The sequence below is a fragment of the Pleurodeles waltl genome, chromosome 5 (genome assembly GCF_031143425.1).
Source record: "Pleurodeles waltl isolate 20211129_DDA chromosome 5, aPleWal1.hap1.20221129, whole genome shotgun sequence".
Classification (NCBI taxonomy): domain Eukaryota; kingdom Metazoa; phylum Chordata; class Amphibia; order Caudata; family Salamandridae; genus Pleurodeles; species Pleurodeles waltl.
In genome coordinates this window covers 1551295008-1551316405 of record NC_090444.1, presented here as the reverse complement: position 1 = coordinate 1551316405, position 21398 = coordinate 1551295008, and the positions used below count along the sequence as shown (strand labels likewise).

Below are 21398 nucleotides of genomic sequence, written 5' to 3'. Positions count from 1 at the left end.
ACACACCTGCAGACACCACACCACATCCAGCCACTAGAATATCGTACCCACAGACAGCACCACAGCAGAGCTATAGACAGCCACCCTAGTCACCACGACTGTAGAAACCACAACCACTGAGAGACCTACATGCAGCACATCTACCATACCTGCAGTCACTACCCCAACAGACTACAAACAATTGAGATCCCACTTCATGTGCAATTGTAGGATTCCAGATTTGTGATTTGTGATAATTCGTACTGTAGAAATATTCCATTAACTCAGGATAGTGAATCCAAATGTATTTATTGATGCTCATTTCAGATAAAGTTCATGAACATTTGAACAGAGAATCAGAGAGCCCAAAGTTATTTATTGGTGTCCAATTTGAACAAGGTACATAGACATTTGAACAGAGAGCCAGAGAGCTGACACGTGTTTCGCCCCCTTTGCTGGGTCTACCTCGGGCTTTTTCAAGGCTGCAGAATACATATATTTAGTAAGGGGTCGGTATTTGAGAAAGCTATTAAAGGGCAAGAGGGTTTGATACATGCATGTTGTGATATAGACAGAAAAAGTACCTCATCGGTCTGATGCAGGAGAAGAAGAAATAATTGAGGGTACCACCCTGTGAGGGAGAGTATAGGTAAAGTCCAAAAATAAGAGAAAAAGGAAAGTGAAAGAATGAAAAGAAAAGAAAATCATATAGACCAGATTTTCAACCAATATTGTTCGTGAATTAAGTATGGTTAGGTATATAATCAATTAGTTCTCTCTACTAATTACAGATGAGTTATGCATGTAAAGGTGCAGATGCTGGCGTGGGATAGTTAGTAGCATTATTATATGTGTGTACAGGATTATAAAATAGATATATTAATTTTTGTGATTCCAATAGGTGACAGAATAAGCCAACACATACCTAATAAATGTCATCAGCTTTCTCAAATACTGACCCCTTGTATTTTGCAGCCTTAATAAAACACCATCTAGACCCAGCAAAGGGGGCGAACACGTGTCAGCACTCTGGCTCTCTGGCCAAATGTCTACGTACCTTATTCAAATTCGACACCAATAAATAACTTTGGGTGCTCTGATTCTCTGTTCAAATGTTCATGAACTTTTTCTGAAATGAGCACCAGTAAAAAAAAATGGATTCACTATCCTGACTTAATGGAATATTCACTATCCTGACTTAATGGAATATTTGTACAGTACAAATGAACACAAATCACAAAAAATCAGGAATCCGACACTTGAACACGAAGTGAGCTCTCAATTTTTGGTAATCTCAAGATTTTGATTTGGGGCAAAATTGGCCCATTCCCCATCTGAGAACCCACAATGTCATAGGAAAGGGCATTCTGTAGGAAGAGAGATTTGGGCCATAGAACTCTGTCACCCATCTCTCTGCATCCCCAGCACCTCCACTCCTCTCATCCCAACACACATAAACACCCTCACTTACCTGCCAACAGACACCCACCATCCACAAACATTTCTTGAACAAACATGCACCCAGGACATGCACAACAAGATCTCATACAACCAATCCCTCTCCCTCCACACCCAAACCCTTTTGCTATGACCATCCCCGTTTGTCTAAGAAATCTTTCCTTGTGGGGTTTTCCCTTTTCCCTACTCCTCTCCCCCTGTGATACTCCTGGAGATCAGAGTTCCTCAAAAAGTCAGTCCCTTCCTCTTCCAAGCCCTCCCATGCCCCCTTGCAAATACCCATGCCACTCACCCTACCAAGAAGTCTACCCCTCCCAAAAACCCAACCCTTCCTTAAGCCTAAAACTAAGCCTAAACCCCTCCCAAGCCAGATTCCAAAGGCGCCTCTCCAAAACCTAGACCCAAACCCCCCAGATAATCCCTGAGGTATCTGCCTGCCCCATAGATGCCCCTACCTGTGGTGGTTCCATGGCAGTCAGGAGTCAAGCTTGGGGCACACACCTGTGCACTATGTGCATACACACTGTATTATTTTGGACTGGCCTTTGACTTGCACAGTTGCACTACCATTTAATATATTTCAACCAACCTGTTGTTGGTTTAGTGGTTAAGTCTTTGTCATGTATTTCTTTCTCTAGTATTGAGTTGTTCCTGGCTGACATTAGTTGTGTGTCTGCATCTGTGTTTGTGTGTGTTGCTTGTGCTACCTGTGTTGTTTAGCCATTATGTGAGATTGTATGCAGTGCTTTTGTCTGACAGTGCTAAAGTGTGTGTTGTGTGATGGTCATGTGTATGTTTGACCCATTTTGTTGTGTTGGTATTGAGTGGTGTTTGTGTTGACATGTGTTTGTTGGTGTGTTGTGTGGCTTTGTGTGCTTTGACTGTGTACGTGTTTTGTGCATGGTATGTTAGATGCGATGTTGGTTGTGTAATTGTGCGTGTTTGTTCCCTGTTGGTTGCACTTGTGTTGTATGTGTGATGTGTCCCTGGGTAGTGTCCACTGTAGGTTCCTGCCAATAAATTGAGGATGGTGCTATTGCGTTGTGACATGTTGTGGTGTTGTGTGGTACTGTGTGAGGGTGGGCCTGTGCAGTGTTTCCGTGCGTACCTGTGTGTGTTTGTGACATATGTATGTATGTATATGTGTGTATGTGGTGTCTGTAGCATGGGTAGTGTGTATGTGCGAGTGTGTGTGTGATTGTATGTGATGGTGTGTGTTAATGTGTTGTTACATGTGAGTGTTGGCCTCCCACCCCCTGTCTGAATGTATGTTGAGTGAGTGTACATAAATTGCCAAGATACAACAATAAGAGATAAATTTGTGTACTTACGGTTGCTCTTGTCATTGGCGGCAAAGATTCTGAAGTCTTTGGGCGAGCAGGAGCAACGGGAGGATGCCTAGTTCTTGTTCCATGGTGTCTCCGGACGAGGATGGCTTCCTGAAGGTGGGTGTCTCCTTTCATGCAATTCGACCAGGGTTTCCGTTGTGGTGCAACTGCGGAAAAAACTTTGGCAGAGTGCAACTTCGTAATCTGCCCCGCAGAAACATGGTCTCTGCCAGCCTGCAGGTGGCTTCCGTCATCTGTGGTGGCCAGACCGCAGTGGCGGTGCTGATGCTGTTTTGTCTGTATTTTGTTGTGAATACTGCCAATGTCATAATTTGGTGGTCTTCTCCACCAGCCTGCTGGTGGCACAACCACCACCACCAATATGGCAGTCCTAAGACCGCCAAACTCGCAATGAGGCCCATCGTGTGTTTTTCTTCAGTGACAGGCATATATATTTTTTCACCGAAATAAATACAAGTTAAAATGAAATTATTGTTAACTTTGGTTGTAACACCTAAATGTAGGTTTAAAAACTCCTCAACAATTCACTGAAAATTACTCTGGTAAAATGCAATCAAACAGAGGGACCATTAGCTATCTAGCACGGCACACAGCCACAAAGGAATGCACCACTTTTCCTGTAGCCGTATATATATATATATATATATATATATATATATATATATATATATATATTAGACCCTTTTGCTCCACTAGGACTGTAATAAATATATTTTTCATGGCTGTTTAGCTCACAGTTCACTGCTGTGGAAGTATACTCATGCACCTGCTTTTGTTGGGTTCTACCTCCATTCCCAAACTGAAAAAAACAATTTCTCATGTTCTTGCAAATAGAAAGTACATGGCTGTTTCCGGGTGGAAAACAATTCACAAATATTGGTGGCTAAAGATATAGGGACATATTTGCAAGCCCTGTGGTGTAGGGCAGCAAGGGTGCAGGGCAGCACAGCAAGTGCTTTGCTGCCCTGCACCACCAGAAAAGGTCAGAAATGTACTGTATCTACAAGATACAGTGAATTTCTGTGTTCTCTCTCTGTGCTGGTGCACAAATGGCTGCCATGTGCCAACGCAGGTAGCCTTGCACAGTAGTGCAATGGTGTCTGCATTGTGGGGATGATTGTTTTTGTGCAGAAAGAACACCTTCCTACACCAAAACAATCAATGGAGGTGATGTCCTCCTTCTATGTGTGCTGCAGAATGCAGAATAATGTTATTTCTCTCCATTGTGCCTCCCTTATGGCACCCCTGGGGAGGCGTAGGCTTTTTACACATTTCTAGGTTTACGATTTCTCGTAAATCTGAGAATGTGTCAAATGCAATGGGTGTTATGGGGAAACACTCACTGTAACGCCCATGGCAAGTCTCTAATGCAGTGTGAGGCAACGCAGTGACTTGTGCTGTGTTAACTCATGTCATATCTACGAGTCAATAAAAAAAGCCATGCAGGGTGAATTTACATGGCCTTGTAGGTACGGCTCTGCTGTTTACGTCAAGGAGCATCTCAAAAGTAATGCTCCAGTGGCTCAGTAGGGCTTGTAAATATGCTCCACATTTTCTAGCATGTGATGTTTCACTAGCCTTACAAGTTGAACAAACCCTGGAACAACCTTGAGAGCTGATAAGCTCTCAGGAATAGCACTACACTAGAGGAAATTTGTATTTGGTAAATCCTGTTTGCAAATTCACTCCATTTTTAATTATTTAAATACAGATTGGAAATGTGCATTCAAAATAGAGATAGCTGCACAAATAGGTGAACCAAAGGTGTGCAAATACCTTTGTGAATCAAAACTTGCAGTTCTATGGCATCAATAGCTGCCTATATTACTTGTCAAGCATTGCTGTGTATGATTTTTAAGTAAGTTTAAGAATTGTTGCACTGTTAAAGGTATGACTTAAACAATTTTACCAGAGGCATCTCTTAAATACCAAGTCCGTGTTTCGGAGTTTGGCTTTACGAATGGAGGCCAGAATGTGCTCGGAAGCAGAACACACACAGCAGCAGCCACTAGCTGCTCACTAAGCTTATTGTTCCTGTGCTCTTGTGATAAGATTTTTGTGGCAAGTTACTCATAGTTATGGGAACAGGCTTACTCATATAATTTTTGGTCATTTAGCATCAGAAAAGTAACACAAAATTACAGAAATTACTCTGAGTGCTCTAGCATAATTAAAAAAAATTGCAGAGCTAATCAGGGGCATGAAAGTTAAAAGTTGTCTGTCAATGGCAATACTGCCCTTTGGCTGGGCTGCAGGTTAGAGCATTGCAATCACACATCGAAAGGAAAGGTGCCTTTGCCAGGTCAACCCTAAATGTGTAAAATAATACACCATAACACAGAAATTCTTCATCATTTTATTCTTTCATTTCTACCTTTCTTTGATTTGGAAGAAATATACTTCTGTCTTCAAATCCTGTCTCTGGCACGGCAGAATGTGCAATACTCTGTTCCTACATCTATATATACAGTAGCTCTATCATGTTTTGAGATCTGGTTGTAAATTTTTCAAAGTTAAGAATTCTCTTTTTCCAGCTCATAACCAACAATGATCTTGTAGTCAAAATGTAGAGTAAAAACACCTTTTATAGCAGCACCAAGTGATTTGTGTTCAATCTTAATTAGAAGACACAAAACAGGTAACATACTATCATGTTTTAAGTGCTCAGTTTCAACTTACTTTGATGAGGAGTTTCCTTCCAAGCTGCTAAATCCATTCCAGGGATTTGACTACATGAAACAAAGTCATGGGGGTATGTCCCCAGAAGGAATGAATCAGTGGGTACTTGATAAAGTCCTGCATTATCACAGATTACACGGGAAAGTGAATGCTTTGTGAGCTGATTTCGTTGATCTTGTGTAAAAATTCCATTGTTTTCCCACCAAAACCTGAAAGCAAATGTGTCATTTATTATCATTTAGAAAGTAATGTAGTTACCATTATTTTTTTATTGTTATTGATGTAGAAAATACATTATCTCAAAGAGAAAATACAATCTTGATTCAAGTCAAAAGAGAGTAATTATAATAGACCATACAATTCATTATTGAAAAAACAAATTAATGTCACTCATCCAAGCATTTCCAATTTTTTTTAAATCTTTTTAAGGATCCATTGCTTGCTGCATACAAATTTTCATATATTTTAACCCTCATAATTTTTGCAAACCATTGACTAAAAGTAGGAGCATCGGCAGATTTGCAAATAATATCAAAGATCTGGCATTAACTATGGCTATAAATAAAAACTGTTGTTGCCCAACTGGAATCTCTTGATCCTGTGAGGTAGGCCAAACAGAGCTCTATAAATATCACACACTAAGCTCAATTTTAATTTTTGATAAAAAATTTGAATACTTAATTCCAAAACGTATACAATAAGGGACAGGTAAAGTCAATATGAAGCCAAACTTTATCTCCACATCTAAAGCATGCTGACGAAACTGCAGAATGTATTTTATGGATAAACTGGGGAGTGCAATACAACATCCATCGGCTGGAAAGAGACATTCTCTTAAATCTTAAAATTCCCAGCACAAATAGCTTTGGAGCTCAATTAGTTATAAAACCTCCATTGAGAAGCATTGATCTTACATCTGGTTGTAGATGTGATTTTGCTTAAAAAAGCAGGTACCATTTCCTCACATTGTTTCCGATGCGGGATACAATACGAATTGCTTGTACCATTTAGACATGATACAAAATAGGCTTTGATAATACTTTTGGCTTTTTCCTTATTTTCCTCTTTATAAGCACTGCAGACATTTCAAATTTGAATATAGCTAAACCGCAAAGAGGAACTTATATAGGGACAGATACCTATCAGTTGGTTTCATTAACTAAAGTAGCCAGCTTGAACAAAATCCTTACGTTTACAACATCCAACGCTATCTTATTGGATAACACAAAGTTCCTTCAACTTTAGGACTAATGCAGTGCAGTCATCTAAATATAAAGATAAATGGAACCTGGAAACTTTACATTCCTGCCAAATTATTTTAAATGTATTGGTTATTATCTGTGGCAACTTATAGCTAGGCCTTTTCAGGAGCTTGCGTAAGTTTAAAAACATGAAAAGCCTGGACTCTCTTCTCTAATCATCATATCTAAGTAGAATTATTGTGAGCATTGTTGGTGGTAGCTGCTTGGGTAAATATATCCAAAAGCACTGTCTGATGATACATTTGAATGTTCGGAAGTGCCAGTCCTTCTTCTTCCATATACATATAAAATGTTGTAGTATTTCATCTATTTCATCCAAAAGATTGCTACACTATAATCATGACATTGGAAAAGGCAAAGAGAAACAAGGGAAGGATATTCATTTTGATCGGTGTGACCCGACCAATAATAGTTAATGCTAAGTGCCATTGGTTCAATTCCTACGCCTTTTGACTAGTATTGGGACATAGCCAAAATGGATCACCAAACTCGGTAGTAACAAAGAACAAAAGTGAGTAATGGGCACGCATTTCTGTAGGTAGGATCTTTGAGGTAATATTAAATAAAAGGGCCTCCGACTTTGACATGAATGAATGATTGATTTTCTACCCCCCCCCCCCCATACAAGTGAATTCTTCTATTTTGTAGATTGCATTTTTATATCCTTTCCTCTGTGGTTAACTAGAGTATCATGTCTTCAGTTTTGTGGCTCCAGTGACCGAGATATAATGACATTATCTTGGGAAATTGCACCTGCCAAAGATTCAATAAATAAAGAAAATAGGATGGAAGACATAGGACAACCCTGACAATTTGTCCAGCTAGCTTTGAATCAATTATGATTTTCAGTAGTTTTATATAGGTTTCTCAATAGTTACACCAGGCTGGTGGGAAACTTACAACTGGTCATAATTGCAAATAGCACTTCACACTGGATGAAATCGAAGACTTTTTCAGCGATGAGCATAATAATTGTCTTGGTGTTGTTAGCTCAATAAAATTTGATTGCCTGTACTAAATAATTTGTATTAATAGAAATTAATGTACCTTGTAAGAATAAAATTTTTTCTTCATGGTATGGTTTGAGCTAGTGGGCCAATCATTTTTTGTACAACATGTATGGTCACTTTTAAGTAAGCTTATTGGGTGATAAGAATTTAATAAATAACTATAACAGCCTCAGTGACTGAGCTAGGGATATCGTGCCTGTAAGGATTTAATTTAACAAAGTAACAAAGAACTTAGGCCCATATTTATACTTTTTGACGCTAAACTGCGCTAACGCAGTTTAGCGTCAAAAAGTTTTGCGCCGTCTAACGCCATTCTGAAGCGCCATGCGGGCGCCGTATTTATGGAATGGCGTTAGACGGCGCAATCAGACCGGCGCTGCCTGGTTTGCGTGGGAAGAAACCACGTAGACCAGACAGCGCCGGCGTAGGGGGAAAATGGCGCATGGGCGTCTTAAAATGGGGCAAGTCAGGTTACGTCGAAAAAATCGTCTTAACCCGACTTGCGCCATTTTTTAACGACGCCCATCCCCCATCAACATGACTCCTATCATTGTAAAGATAGGAGTCATGCCCCCTTGCCCAATGGCCATGCCCAGGGGACTTCTGTCCCCTGGGCATGGTCATTGGGCATAGTGGCATGTAGGGGGGCACAAATAAGGCCCCCCTATGCCACCAAAATAAAATATAAAAAATAAAAAATAAAACTTACGTGAACTTACCTGAATGTCCCTGGGGTGGGTCCCTCCATCCTTGGGTGTCCTCCTGGGGTGGGCAAGGGTGGCAGGGGGGGTCCCTGGGGGCATGGGAGGGCACCTGTGGGCTCATTTTGAGCCCACAGGCCCCTTAACGCCTGCCCTGAGCAGGCGTTAAAAAGTGGCGCAAATGCGCCGTTTTTTGCCACGCCAACTCCCGGGCGTCTCTTTTGCCCGGGAGTATAAATACCACGTAAAGGCCTGGGAGTCATTTTTTAGACGGGAACGCCTCCCTTGCATATCATTAACGCAAGGAAGGGGTTCACGCTAAAAAATGACGCACATTCCGGGAACTTTGGCGCTATTCGCCTCTAACGCCATAGTATAAATATGGCGTTAGTTGGCGTTAGTTTTGCGTCGAAATTGCGTCAAAAAAAACGACGCAATTTCGGCGCAAACGGAGTATAAATATGGCCCTTAATTGGTGCAGAACCTTTTTATACACCTCTGCTGGTACGTCATCAGTTCTGCACGCTTTTCCATCAGAAGAGGAATTGATTTTCCAGTTTGGCTAATGTAATTGGTGCAGTGATGGTTGTTTGCTGATCATTTGACAAGACTGGTGGGGGAATGCCTTCCAGGCAATTATAAACAGACCCAGGTGTGTGGTTTTGTGGTTCTGAAAACAGTTTTCAGTAATTTTTCAAAGAAGCCATCGTGATTAAATCTGGCCTAGTAACTACTTTGCCAGTGTCTGCATCGAGAATATATTTTATCGAATTTTGATTATTTTTTTCTCTTACTGACCAGACTAGGTGTTTGCTGATATGCTCACTTTCCCCGTAACTTTTTTGTAAATATATATTCAATTAAGTATCCTAGCTGCCATAAAATCATCTTTTAGGTTCTGTTTTACTTGTCCTAACTTTAGTTTTGTTACCAAGGTTTTCTGTGCAATAAAAGCTTCAGTTGCCAGATTTAATAAGATTTTAAATTACTTAAGCTTTGCTTTCTCATGTAGGGTCTGCTTAGCTTTAAAGGAGATTACCTTGCCTCTAATAAACACCTTTAAAACACCCCAAATGGGGAAGGAACAGGATGTAACTATATTTCCCTCCAGAAATTTATTTAAGGAAGGCTGCAGGTTGTCCACCCAAGTATGGCTAGCTGATATAGATTTATTGAAACACCATCTATAGTGAATTAGATCCATCTGTACTATGATTAGTTCAATTGTTACTGCTTAGTGTTCAAAAAAGCCAATAGCCAGAACCTCTGCCTTGCCAGGATGTAATAAGTGTGATATTAAGAAAAAAGTAAATTTGAGAGGCAGAATTGAAATGTGTGGAAAATCATGCATGTTGTTTACCATGTAGATGATCGGGTTGCCAAGGGTCTAACAAGGTCAAAACTTGTATTAACCGTCCCAGAACCGTAATGGATTTTGCTTTGTTTAGTAGCTTATTTATTTGTGATGAATCCACTATGACGTTTTGTAGAACATTAAAATCGCCCTCCTAATATAAATGAACCAGTTGCCTCTATCGTGATATTATATATTTCCTCCAACGCTCATGTTGAATCTTTGATGGGGCCCGTAATAGCTTATGAAGTTGATCACCTGGGTTTGCCCTAAGGTTATAGGCATGGTCCATATTTCCAATGGGTCTTGCGTCACCTCTTGTATTTTGCAATGCAGTTTTTTTTTTATTACTATAGCCACACCTCTCACTGCTACTTTTGCAGATGTGAAAAAGACATGGGCAACATAACCTGGAATTCTTGACTGCGGTGGAATGGTCTTTAAATAAAAAGAAAATACTTGTACTACAAGCCCTTAGCCAGGCCAAAGCTGATCTAAACTTGATTCTATTGTTGAAGCCCTTAACATCACATGAAACTACCTTTTTGGGTTTAGGGTCTATGATTTTTCATTTGAATCCTCAAAGTCACACTTTAAACACAAGCATGGCCGCACCATGAAAGCTTTTTTGGGGGACTGGATCATTAACTGCTGCCTTGACAACTACACCATAAGAAGCTGGATTTCAACATACATTTTAAGATGACACTAACTTCCACTTATATTGTTGATACTTGAAGTCTTAATAAATCTTTTCTACTTTTTTTGCAAAGTTATACCCCCTCCTTTAACCCAATTTCTCCCTTCTCCCATTTTGCTTGGGTAACTGCCCCCAGAACCCCACTGCCCTTGGTTCTTGTGGTAACACTACTTGTCCCAACCTCTAAAAACCAACAAGAAAGTGCCCTCTATTTGGATCCCCCAGTTGAGTGCCTTGGAAGTGCACTCAGAACTGCCTTTTCAGGTGGCGGAGCCATCGTATTGTTAATCATTCTCTTCCTTGTTTCTCCCAATAAATGCTAAAGCAATACCATGAATAATGGACACAGCGCCGTGAGAGAGGAGCCAGAAGAAAAATGAGATCACGACAAAGTAAGAAAAAGAAAAGTAGCTAATCAGCAGGGACAGAGGAGAGAAATGAAAACACAGTTTATATCCTCTTGCCGCTATAGTTACAATTTACTCTGCCTATCCCAGGAGACCTTTATAGATTCCAGAAATTCATTAGCCTGTTCAACTGATGAGAAAAGGTGAAGTTGTCCATTGAAAATGGCTTTCAATTTCAGTTGTTGAACCAACCCAGCTTGGGCACCTGGCTTCTTGAATGTGTCCATCATAGCTTTGAATTATTTGTGTCAGTGTGCCATCATCAAGGACATATTGGAGAAAATCCTGAATGAATAATTGTCCAAAGTTTGAATGGATTTGGCTTGTATTATTTTGAACAATATCCACTCTTTGAGATGAAAGTCTACGAAGCTGACCAGAATAACATGGGGATATTTTTCATTGGGAATCTGGTGGTCAGGGGCACAATTGGCACACATAACTAGGACATCTTTGTCTTTTTTGATCTGCTCTGGAATGACGCACATTCATTATGATTTTGTTTGGATCTTGGCCATTCTAGCAACCATTGGGAATACCAACACAACAAAGCTTACATTGGATCAACAAGATACGTTTCTCATATCCTCCAATATAAATTGCAGCTCCATTATATCTGATTTAAATTTCAATGTTGAATTTTCCAGATATTTGTAACAGTTTTCCATGTCTGAGATTCTTTGCTCAGGCTGTACCATTTGAAGATTAAATTGTGGTAGACATACATTTATTGAAGTTAGCTGTTCACAGAACTCTTTGTATGCCTTATTTTATGGAGCTTTTATTCCCACAAGATCTGCTGCAGAGCCTGCTTATTGCTGATGAATAAGAGATAGATGGATCGGTGACAATACCCATATTTGACAAGGTAGATTAACCAACACTTGTTGAAGGGGCTGATGGCGTTAAAAGAACAACATTCTCGCTCTTTAGAAATACAGTCTTAGCATCTGTACTTGAGGTATTTTGAGAACTGCTGGGGAGAATGTTCAGTACCTAGATCTGTGTTTTCACAAGGCTTGCAAGACTTGCGGAGGTATGAAGCCTGCCTTCACTACCTCTTTCATTAGCATGGGGCTGCCATTCTTTTCATGGAAACAGCCTTCATAGATGGAGAATTAGGTTATTTTTTCACAATGAAGCTGTTAGCTGTTGATCATGAACTTCAATTTGAGAACTGACCGGCTGGGTAAGAGGGGCCGGGTGGTCACCTTGTAACACTGCCTGGGAGAGGGTCTATCCTTATATTGAACCTTGCAGCTAGGCAGGAAATCTCAGATAACCGCTGATATCATTGTAAGTATGCAGTGCTTTGAGCCCCTGGCAGACATGACCGGAAGTCTATTTTTTGCTGACTCTTCATGTAACAAGGAGTGCTGCTTCATTGAAGAAAGGTTATCAGTTCTAGTTTGTGAAGTATGGTCTCTCCTTAGCTCTCTTTCTCTTGAACCCTGAATTAGTTCTCCTGTAGTTTATATGCAGCAACAGTCAAAGAATGGTGGAGCTCACAAGGAAATGTGGGATGGTAGCAAGCCGCACACACTGCTACACAGACCACCTCCGCAACCATGCAAGGATCCACTGCACTTTGAAGATCGCCTAGGGTGTTGCTCCAAAGTTGCTCAACCACCCTCCAACTCCCCCCCACCTACCAGCTCCACATGATAGGTATTAAAGTGGTAGATGACAACTGTAGCAACTTTACCCTTGCTCTTGACACTTTAATGTGCCCCTTACAGACCCTTTTAATTTGGCGATGGACAAACACTCTAACATGCCATCAATAAGCAACGTAATGGGAAGTAAGCATCACAACCTTACGATGTTTCACCCATTGTAATGAGTCTTGTGCAACCTTCTTCTACATCCATTTCTGTGAAATCAGCCACTGTGCAATGCCTCTGTACTGCAATTCCATTATAGCCAAAAAAATGTGCGCTGCACTGTACTACTGCCTTCCAAATCTGGTAGCCATCACCTCCTCAAGCTCTGCTCTGACATGGCTCCATGAAACTCAGCTCTTAAAGTCCTTGCCAACCCTCAGCATCCTACCTTGATGTCCTACACACTTTTCCACCAACCCAGAAGCAGTCTTATTCCCAGAGCATGACGGAAGCTCCACGTGGCTGCCTTGCAAAACCTGTTGGCAAAAATGTATCACCATTGTCTAATTTCTGTTATAGATTTTGTTAAATGTTGCTTTTTTGCAACAGACATAGGGCCTCATTATGAGTTTAGCGTCCCATGACCATCATGTTGGCGGTGGCGGTCCGACCGCCAACAGCTTAGAGGAGAAAAATTTCAAATTATGACATTGGCGACAGTGCATACAGAAGACCGCCAAAGCACCGCTGGCACCATCAAGCAGGACAGACCAGCGCGGTCAAATGGAGGCACAAACAGTTCAGCAGAGACCATGTTTCCGCTGGTCTCATTATGAAGATGCACACCGCAAATATAACCGTTGCGGTCGAACCACCATGGAACATCAGACAAACATGAACAGTATAAAAGGAGACACTCACCTCCAGGAAGCCATACACGTCCAGAGCCACCATGAAACCACAACTAGATGTCATCCCACTGCTCCTGCTCACCAAAAGACAACAGAATCATCGCCGACGAAGAGGACAACAACCATAAGTACACACAATCACCTGTTACATTTGTCAATTATTAAATACTGTACAGTGACATAACAAGCCATAGGGAGGGGGGTGAAAGGGCTGCACACACAAGTAACAGTACAGTGACAGGCACACTCACATACTGCATCAAGGACACCCACACTTACATAGCACGCACACTGCAGCCAGCACACACACACACCACATGTCAATAACACACAGTTATGCATGGCAACACAGCACAGACCTAGCCTCACAAATTCCAATACAACATACTAACATGTCACAACAACACTGCAACTGCACAAATATGAACACATGTCACAAACTCACAACCAACACTGGCCAGGGACTCGATACACATACAACACATTGAACAACCATCTATAATGTAATGTGGACGTGTGGTGGTGGTGTCTGCGGGTGTGATTACTGTGGTGGATGTCTGAGGGTCTGCTGGGGTGCTGTCTGTGGGTAGGATAGGTGTGGTGGCTGGATCACTGAATGTTGGTGTGGTGTCTGCAGGTGTGTTAGGTATTGTGTCTGTGATGCTAGCGTAGTGGGGGTGTTAGGATAGGTTGTGACTGTTGCTGCGTCTGCAAGTGTATGTTGTCTGTGTGCATGCCAGTGGTGTGTCTTGTGGTGCTTTGGTTTGTCTGCGCTACCTTTGGATGTTGAGGTGGATGCATGCCTGTCTGTTTGTGTGCTTTGGCTGGGTAAGGGAAGGGGGGATTTGGACTGGGGAGAAGAAGGTGGAGGGTGGACAGTAAACAAGGGGTGACTGACTGCCATCAGTGTGGAGGCCAGAGCCTGAAATGATCTCTGCAGGCCAGAGATTGTACTGTAAATGCCCTCCAAAACACATTGATCTGTTTGATCTGGCTTGCCAGTCCCTGGATGGCATTCATGATGGCCGTCTGACCCACAGAGATAGACCTCATGAGGTCAGTAGCCTCCTCACTGAGGGCAGCAAGGCAAACTGTGGCTGGGACAGATGTGCCTGGAGGAAAGGAGATGCCCACCATCTTGGATGGGTGGGCACGGCCAACTGGGTGGGGAGCTACAGGGAAGGCGGTGATAGAAAGGGGGATGGCGGACAAGTATGGTGCTGGGGTGATCCCAGATGGGTCTACCACCACTAGGGGGTGGCCACTGGAGGAGGATTTAGAAGAAGATGTAGTGGATCCAGTCTCTCCTATTGAACTCCCCTCGCCCTCTGGGCCACCGGGTCCCTCAGTGTCTGTGGTGTCATGAATCGAGGTCATATGACCAGAAGCTTCACCATTTGACTGTGGCCCATCTCCTTCACCTGCCGGTGCTGATGATGAAAATGGATAGTGAAGTAGGGTCATCACATTCACAAGATAACACTTCCATCGTACATTACACATACGTCACATAACATCCTGTTCACTCTCACCCTCAGGAAGTGCCAGTATAGTGCCAACATCATGTCACAACAAATTATAATGTATGTCACTCAAAATCTACATTGTAACACAATAGGAAAACTACGTGACAGACACCTACAATACCATGATTTAAGGTGACTAATGACATTGACCATACCATGACAAGGTGACTATGCCACTTGATGCAGGTTCTATATCAAGAAGAACAGAGACAAGTACCAATCAAATAATAGTTCAGAAATGTGAAATAGCTTTCCACAAACCCATAAAACATATTTAATACAAAAATACTTTACCCTGATGTTATGTACTAGGCAATCATACATGTTATAAAGTAAAGGCAAACATTCCTTGTGCAAACAAGCCATACTATCCTCATGTCACATAGTTACTACCATACACTATGGACACATGCCAACAAATGTTGTTCTAGGAGTTAGAAGATATGTCATGCACACATGCACCAATGGTGACTTACCAAGGAGTGCCAAGAGAATGTGGATTAAAGCATATAGGAACATGATCTCCAGAAATCGAACAATATCAGTCATGTGAGGACCAAATAAGCTCAGACCAATGTCCCACACACAATAACAAGTTGTCAATAAAGTGAATGTATTAAATGGACTACTGTACTGTGCAGGAAGGTGATAACCAGACATAGCTAACAATGCATTTAGTCCTTCAATAGGCCACTGAATGACTACCAACATCATCACCCACACATAAGACATGGCATGCCTGACATCTGACTGTGGAGGATTCCTAGAGCCAAAGCAATGTGTTGCTAACATAACTGGTACACCAACCATGTTGCAAGACAACAGCCTGGACACACTAACAAACCTACTCATAGGTGTATATGAACTTCCACAACTGCACCAAATAGGTGCCATGGCAAACATGGGGTTACAAAACAGGCAGGACTCAACAGACATATCCTTCATAGCAACAGCAGATAAACACAACAAATATCAATGTTGAGTCATTACATGACCTTTCCATTAACACATGATGTTGTCAAATTACTGTCTGAGCCATAGCTGTAAATAGGCTACCATTGCCTATGTACCATGCCTACAACAGTATGCCTATGGACAAAGCTGTGTGGCCAGTTTCTACTATCAGAACATCCACATGGTGGTTACCTTCATACTACTGGTACCAAGATAAGTGTGCCTATCTAAATGTTTATATATAAATGTTGGAACACCTCAATGGTATCCAACATGCATATTGTCCACTCAGATGAGACATCATAAATGTCTATGTACATCCCTCACTTACCAAGGGGGATTACCTTGCTGCAGGCATGAAGATGTTAACTTTGATTGCCATGTGACATGTCAGATGGACATCACAGCCTCAGATGAGGCTGTCACTTGTCAGAAATCATTAGAAAATTTGATATGTCTTGATCATGTCTGACTCAATGTTGTACATAGACATGAATCTGGAGACAATGCAGAGGACAGAGAGCAAGGACCTACATACCTTACCAGTATGACATTTGGAGCATTGACGTGTTGTTATGGAATTGTCAACCTACAGGGTACAAAAAGCAGTATATTGGTACACAAATGACACAGTATTATGTGCACCATTGCATGCATTGTACTAAGGGGACAACATATTTGAGTAACATGTTTCAATATACATTTGGATGTACACAACTGTGTGCGATAGATGGCTACTGCACATCAATGTGTAAATATGCAATCTGTTCGCTTTGCACTTACCATATTGTCAGATCTAACCACCTGCTCCACCACTCATACAACTGATAAAGAGACAGAAATGTGTTTGGTCGTGCTTACCCCCTTGAAGAAGCAGTGCCAGGAGTCAAGTGAGAGATGAAGTATGAGATGGAGGTCACGTCCGCCATGTAAGAGACTGTCACTGCTAGTGGACATCAACATTGGCCCTAGACACCCATAGACAGCAATGTGTCCCAATGGCATTGTCCACAGTGGTAGTATCTGCCTACCGCCACGACAACTTCTGCCGGCGGTCGCATTCCATTTCCTATTATCCACTACAGTAGGCCAGGCAGTCGCCATGTTAAGGCCCTTAGATGGTTGGAAAAAATAATTTCATGATGTGTCTCAAGATTGGAGACATATATACAGCATTGTCTTGAGTGCTGGCATTAACTAACCATGTATGAACGTCCAGATTGAAGTGACATGTTGTCATGGTGATAAGATAAAAGTAAGGTGGCAGAGTCAGCACACTCTTGGCAATTGACTAGATACTTTTTTGCCTTTTTTATGCAATGCATAGTTTGATGTTCATATAACAGAGGCTCCCTGAATCATGCATTTACATTTCCATGTCATAAATAAGGGAAGGGGATGGGTTTCCTCTAGGTTGACATCTTTAACATTGGTGTGTGCTGTGTACCATGTTCCTACTGTATCATTTGCCATGTCACAATATGATATGAGACATATGTTTAGAAACTTACAAAGGACACAGTGAGTGATGGACATACCTTCCTATTTTCCGTCACATAGCTACCCTGGAATAAGAATGGTCAGACAACCTCCAGTGTACCATGCACTAGCTGACCTGCAGACCATGGAGGATCAACATGTCATTCAGATCTACCACCTGGATAGGCAAACAATTATGGATCTCTGCCGTCAGTTGGAGCCAGATCTGATGTCTGCCATTTGTCAACCAAGTAGCACACCACCCATTGTACAAGTCATGTCAGTGCTACATTTCCTAGCCACATGGTCCTTTCAGATTTCAGTGGCCCTAACTGCTGGCATGTTTCAGCCTATGTTCAGTCTGGTCTTGGAGGATGTACTCTCTTCATTCTTAAAACACCTGGGCAGGTAAATTAGATTTACAAACGTGAGGATTTGGCCCATGTGAAGGCAGATTTTTATGGATTGGCACACATCCCACATGTAGTGGGAGCAATTGATGGTACCATTTAGCCTTGGTTCCCCTACATGGCAATGAACAGATGTACCGGAACAGCAAGAACTTTTACTTTATTAATGTCCAAGTAGTCTGTTTGGTGGACCTCTTTATTTCCCAAGTATGTGCACGGTACCTGGGTTCAGTCCATGATGCCTTCATCATGTGGCACAGCGCCATCCCAGAGCTGATGACACAACACTACACAGAGGTGGCCTGGCTGGTTGGTAAGCCACATATGTCATGTGTGTTAGTATCCTATGTCTGCTGCCAAATGTAAGGATGTCCATGATTTATGTTTGCACACATGTAATGATTCCTTACAGGAGACCTTTGCTATCCAATCCCTCCCTGATTGTTGACACCAGTGAGGTACCCAACCATGCCAGCGGAAGTCTGCTTCTGTGAGGCCCATGGAAGGACACGGTGTGTCGCGTTGTGGAATTTTGGGCCTCTGAAAGCAAGATTACTCTGTTTAAAATTGGAATTTTCCAGATCTCTTCACAATGCTATCCTCATATGGGCATTTCTGAATTGTGTCACTGGCATGTGGGTTTAGCTGATCTGATATGTGAAGTGACCATTTATGAGCTAGGTACTGTCTGACATATTGGTTGTGTATGAGTTCAGTGCCCAAGCTGTCAGGACAGTGAGATGGATGAGTTCTGTTTCACACAATAGACCTGTTTGCCATGGTGTATAGGTCCAATGGTGTCATATGTGTGATCATGGGCCTATGACAAATGTCTTCCTGTGCAATCCATTCACTCAACCTTCTCATTGGTTTGATAATGGTGCCACCTTACTTGCATGCAGCTGTCACTGTGTTTCCTGATTGCAGGCCATTATGGATAGGTGAGTAACATGCCTACGGATACATGACCATGGTAAGTGGAAGGTTACCTGATTGGGGACAGTTGTATTGGCCTCTGTCTGTATAATGGGGCAAGTTGATTTGGTAGGTATGGTATGGGTATGTGATAAGGGTTTAGCTAATAACAAATGTCACCAATCTATTTGCCAAATAGGATAGACAAAGGCTAACATGTCCCTTACTTCAGTGGTCTGGATGTTAGTTACTAACACCTATGCTAACACACTAAATTGTGAAGATGTACTTCACTGTGTGATCATTGACATGTGGTCAGCCTATGTGCTGCACTGTACTATAAGTGGGGATTGCTGATTGTCCACTTGTATCCTTGTGTATACATAGAACCCAGAATCAACAGTACCTGTGACCTGTCTATTCCCACATTTGCTACATTTAAGTGTATTATGTACATTCAAGAAAATTAACAGTTATCTGTTCAAAATAGTTGAAATACAACTCTCAAACATTTGTTGTGATTTAGTTGTGTTTATTTACAAGTGCACAGAAAACTAAAGCGAATGGGATCAAAGCAATAAAGTGCAAACAGTAAAGGCTTCAGTCCTGGTGGATGCTATCATCAGAGTAGCTGCTACAACATTTGGAGTCTCAAGTCCAGTGTCCTAATATCCGTGAAAAATGGAGAGTAGTTATAAAAAATCAACAGGTGTATCCGTGGCACACAAGGGGAACCTGTTATTAGAGGATCACTTCCTGGCAGTGGTTGTAGTTTTGGCATCTGCACCTCCTGGTTGTTTTGGTGGTTATCCACATTTGTGGGAGGGGTTTCAGCTACAGAGGCAGGGATACCCCTGGTAGAGCCTCCATTCCACTGGCTGCCACAGATGTAGAAGGGGTTGATATTACTTGGCCAGGCGAAGGGGTTTGGTGTTATGGATATGCCCTGCTTAGGATGGTGTGGATGTGCCTCAGAACCCCAGTTAGGGAGATCATGTTGGAACTGAGGGCCTCCCACTGTTGCAATACTTCCTGTTGGTTGTCCCTCTGCAGCTGCTTGATCTCCCCCATCAAGGCAAGTACCTGGCCCATCACGCCTCAGCACTGTTGGCAAGCTCCCAAGACTTAGGAGATGGTGTCCTGGCCTGAAGTATCCCTAGCAGCCTCAGTCCGCTGGCCCACACTGCCCCTTCCACACACCCTAACCCCACATGCCTGAACCCTTGGTGCACTTTGCCCACTACCAGTGGTGGTAGGTCCTTCATTGTCAGGGTTTTCTACTTGTGACTCCGGCACCTGGACTGGGGGCACATGATGGTAGAAATAATCCTCAGGACACAGGTTTTGGGGTGAATGGTTGCTTGGGATGTCGATGCAACAGGAGTGGGCAGAGGTGATATGGGCAGGGTGAGGCTGACAGTTGTGGACTGACGAGGTATCCCTGATGGGCCAGAGTTGTCCTCATTGGCCACACTTCCAGGGGTGTTTTTGTTTTAATTACTGAGGGCTTCATCCAGGGGAGAAGTGGCTATCTCAGGTGTCCTCTCCATGGTCCCAATAGCAAGTAGACCTATTGAAGAAATGGCGCAGACAGTTACATATTGTAATGCAACGTGTGGTGTCAAACTTTGAGAGGTAGATATGCAGTGAACTATGTAGAGAAAGGCTTTGCTTGATCCCCTGATATGACAGTGACACCTGCTTTCATATCTGGAGTACAGCTATGTGGAATACAGACAATTCCTATACCATACGCCTTGCTACAGGTTGTCAGAGTATCTTGGCATTTGGATGTCTGTTCATTAACAGCTGTGTAGCTTTCTATTTTTCATGTTACCTCCCAGTTAGCAGTAGTTCAGTATTGAGTCAACAGACAGCTTTGCAATGTAATGTGGAAACTGACTTGCCCATAAATTAGGAGTAACCCTTCTACCTGGCCATATGTGCCAGGTTACACCAAGTACAGCACACTGCATAAATGTGTGTTTAGCAGAGGACACAGCTGTTGCTGTGTGTCGGTGGTATTGTACTGACAGATGCCCATTACATTGTTGTTATTTCCAGGTGGATTTAGAACAATGTTTAGTTGTCATGCAAGGCAATTTTCATATAGGTACACTGTTCTGTTTTCTTAATGGTGGAACAGTGCCTCTGGGAGTTGCAATGCTGTCAATCCCTGTACTACCCGCCAAACACCAACACTGTGCCTCCAGGTGAGTTTAGTTGACATGTGGGATGCCAGACAGGGATATTAGGACAGTTGGGCACAGGGGTTGTGAGTGGGTTGGCAGTTAAGATATCATAACTTGATCAGTGAGCATGCAAGACAAAACTTTTGGGTGACATCCTAGGTGTCGTGAATTATCCAACTCCACTCCTCCAGGTATTCCAGTTAAGCCCTCAGGATGCAGGATGGCCAAGACCTTTTCCTCCTCATGATGTGAACTATGAGGGAGGAAGTGGGAGACCACCACCAGTCTTGCTGACCTCCAGCTGGTGCCGGGGGAACATGGAACGGACCTTCCCCCTGAGATCATTCCACCTCTTCCTGATGTACTCCCTTGTGCAAGCATAGCTGCGTACAGAATCCACATTGTTGACTAATCTTTTCCACAATTCCATTTTCCTGGCAATAGTAGTTTGCTGGACTTGGGCTCCAAATAAGTGTGTCTCTACTCTGATGATTGCGTCTACCATGAT

General features: G+C 42.4%; 1 protein-coding gene across 1 annotated transcript in view; it reads right to left on the bottom strand.

The window, feature by feature from the left end:
* The window catches only part of TPO (thyroid peroxidase), a gene marked incomplete at its 5' end in the record, with an annotated part of 635329 nt that overhangs the window by 107506 nt on the left and 506425 nt on the right, over window positions 1-21398 (bottom strand). The window contains one exon of the mRNA XM_069236627.1: window positions 5466-5674. Coding sequence (XP_069092728.1) covers window positions 5466-5674 — 209 coding nt within the window. The remainder of the gene's footprint in view (window positions 1-5465; window positions 5675-21398) is intronic.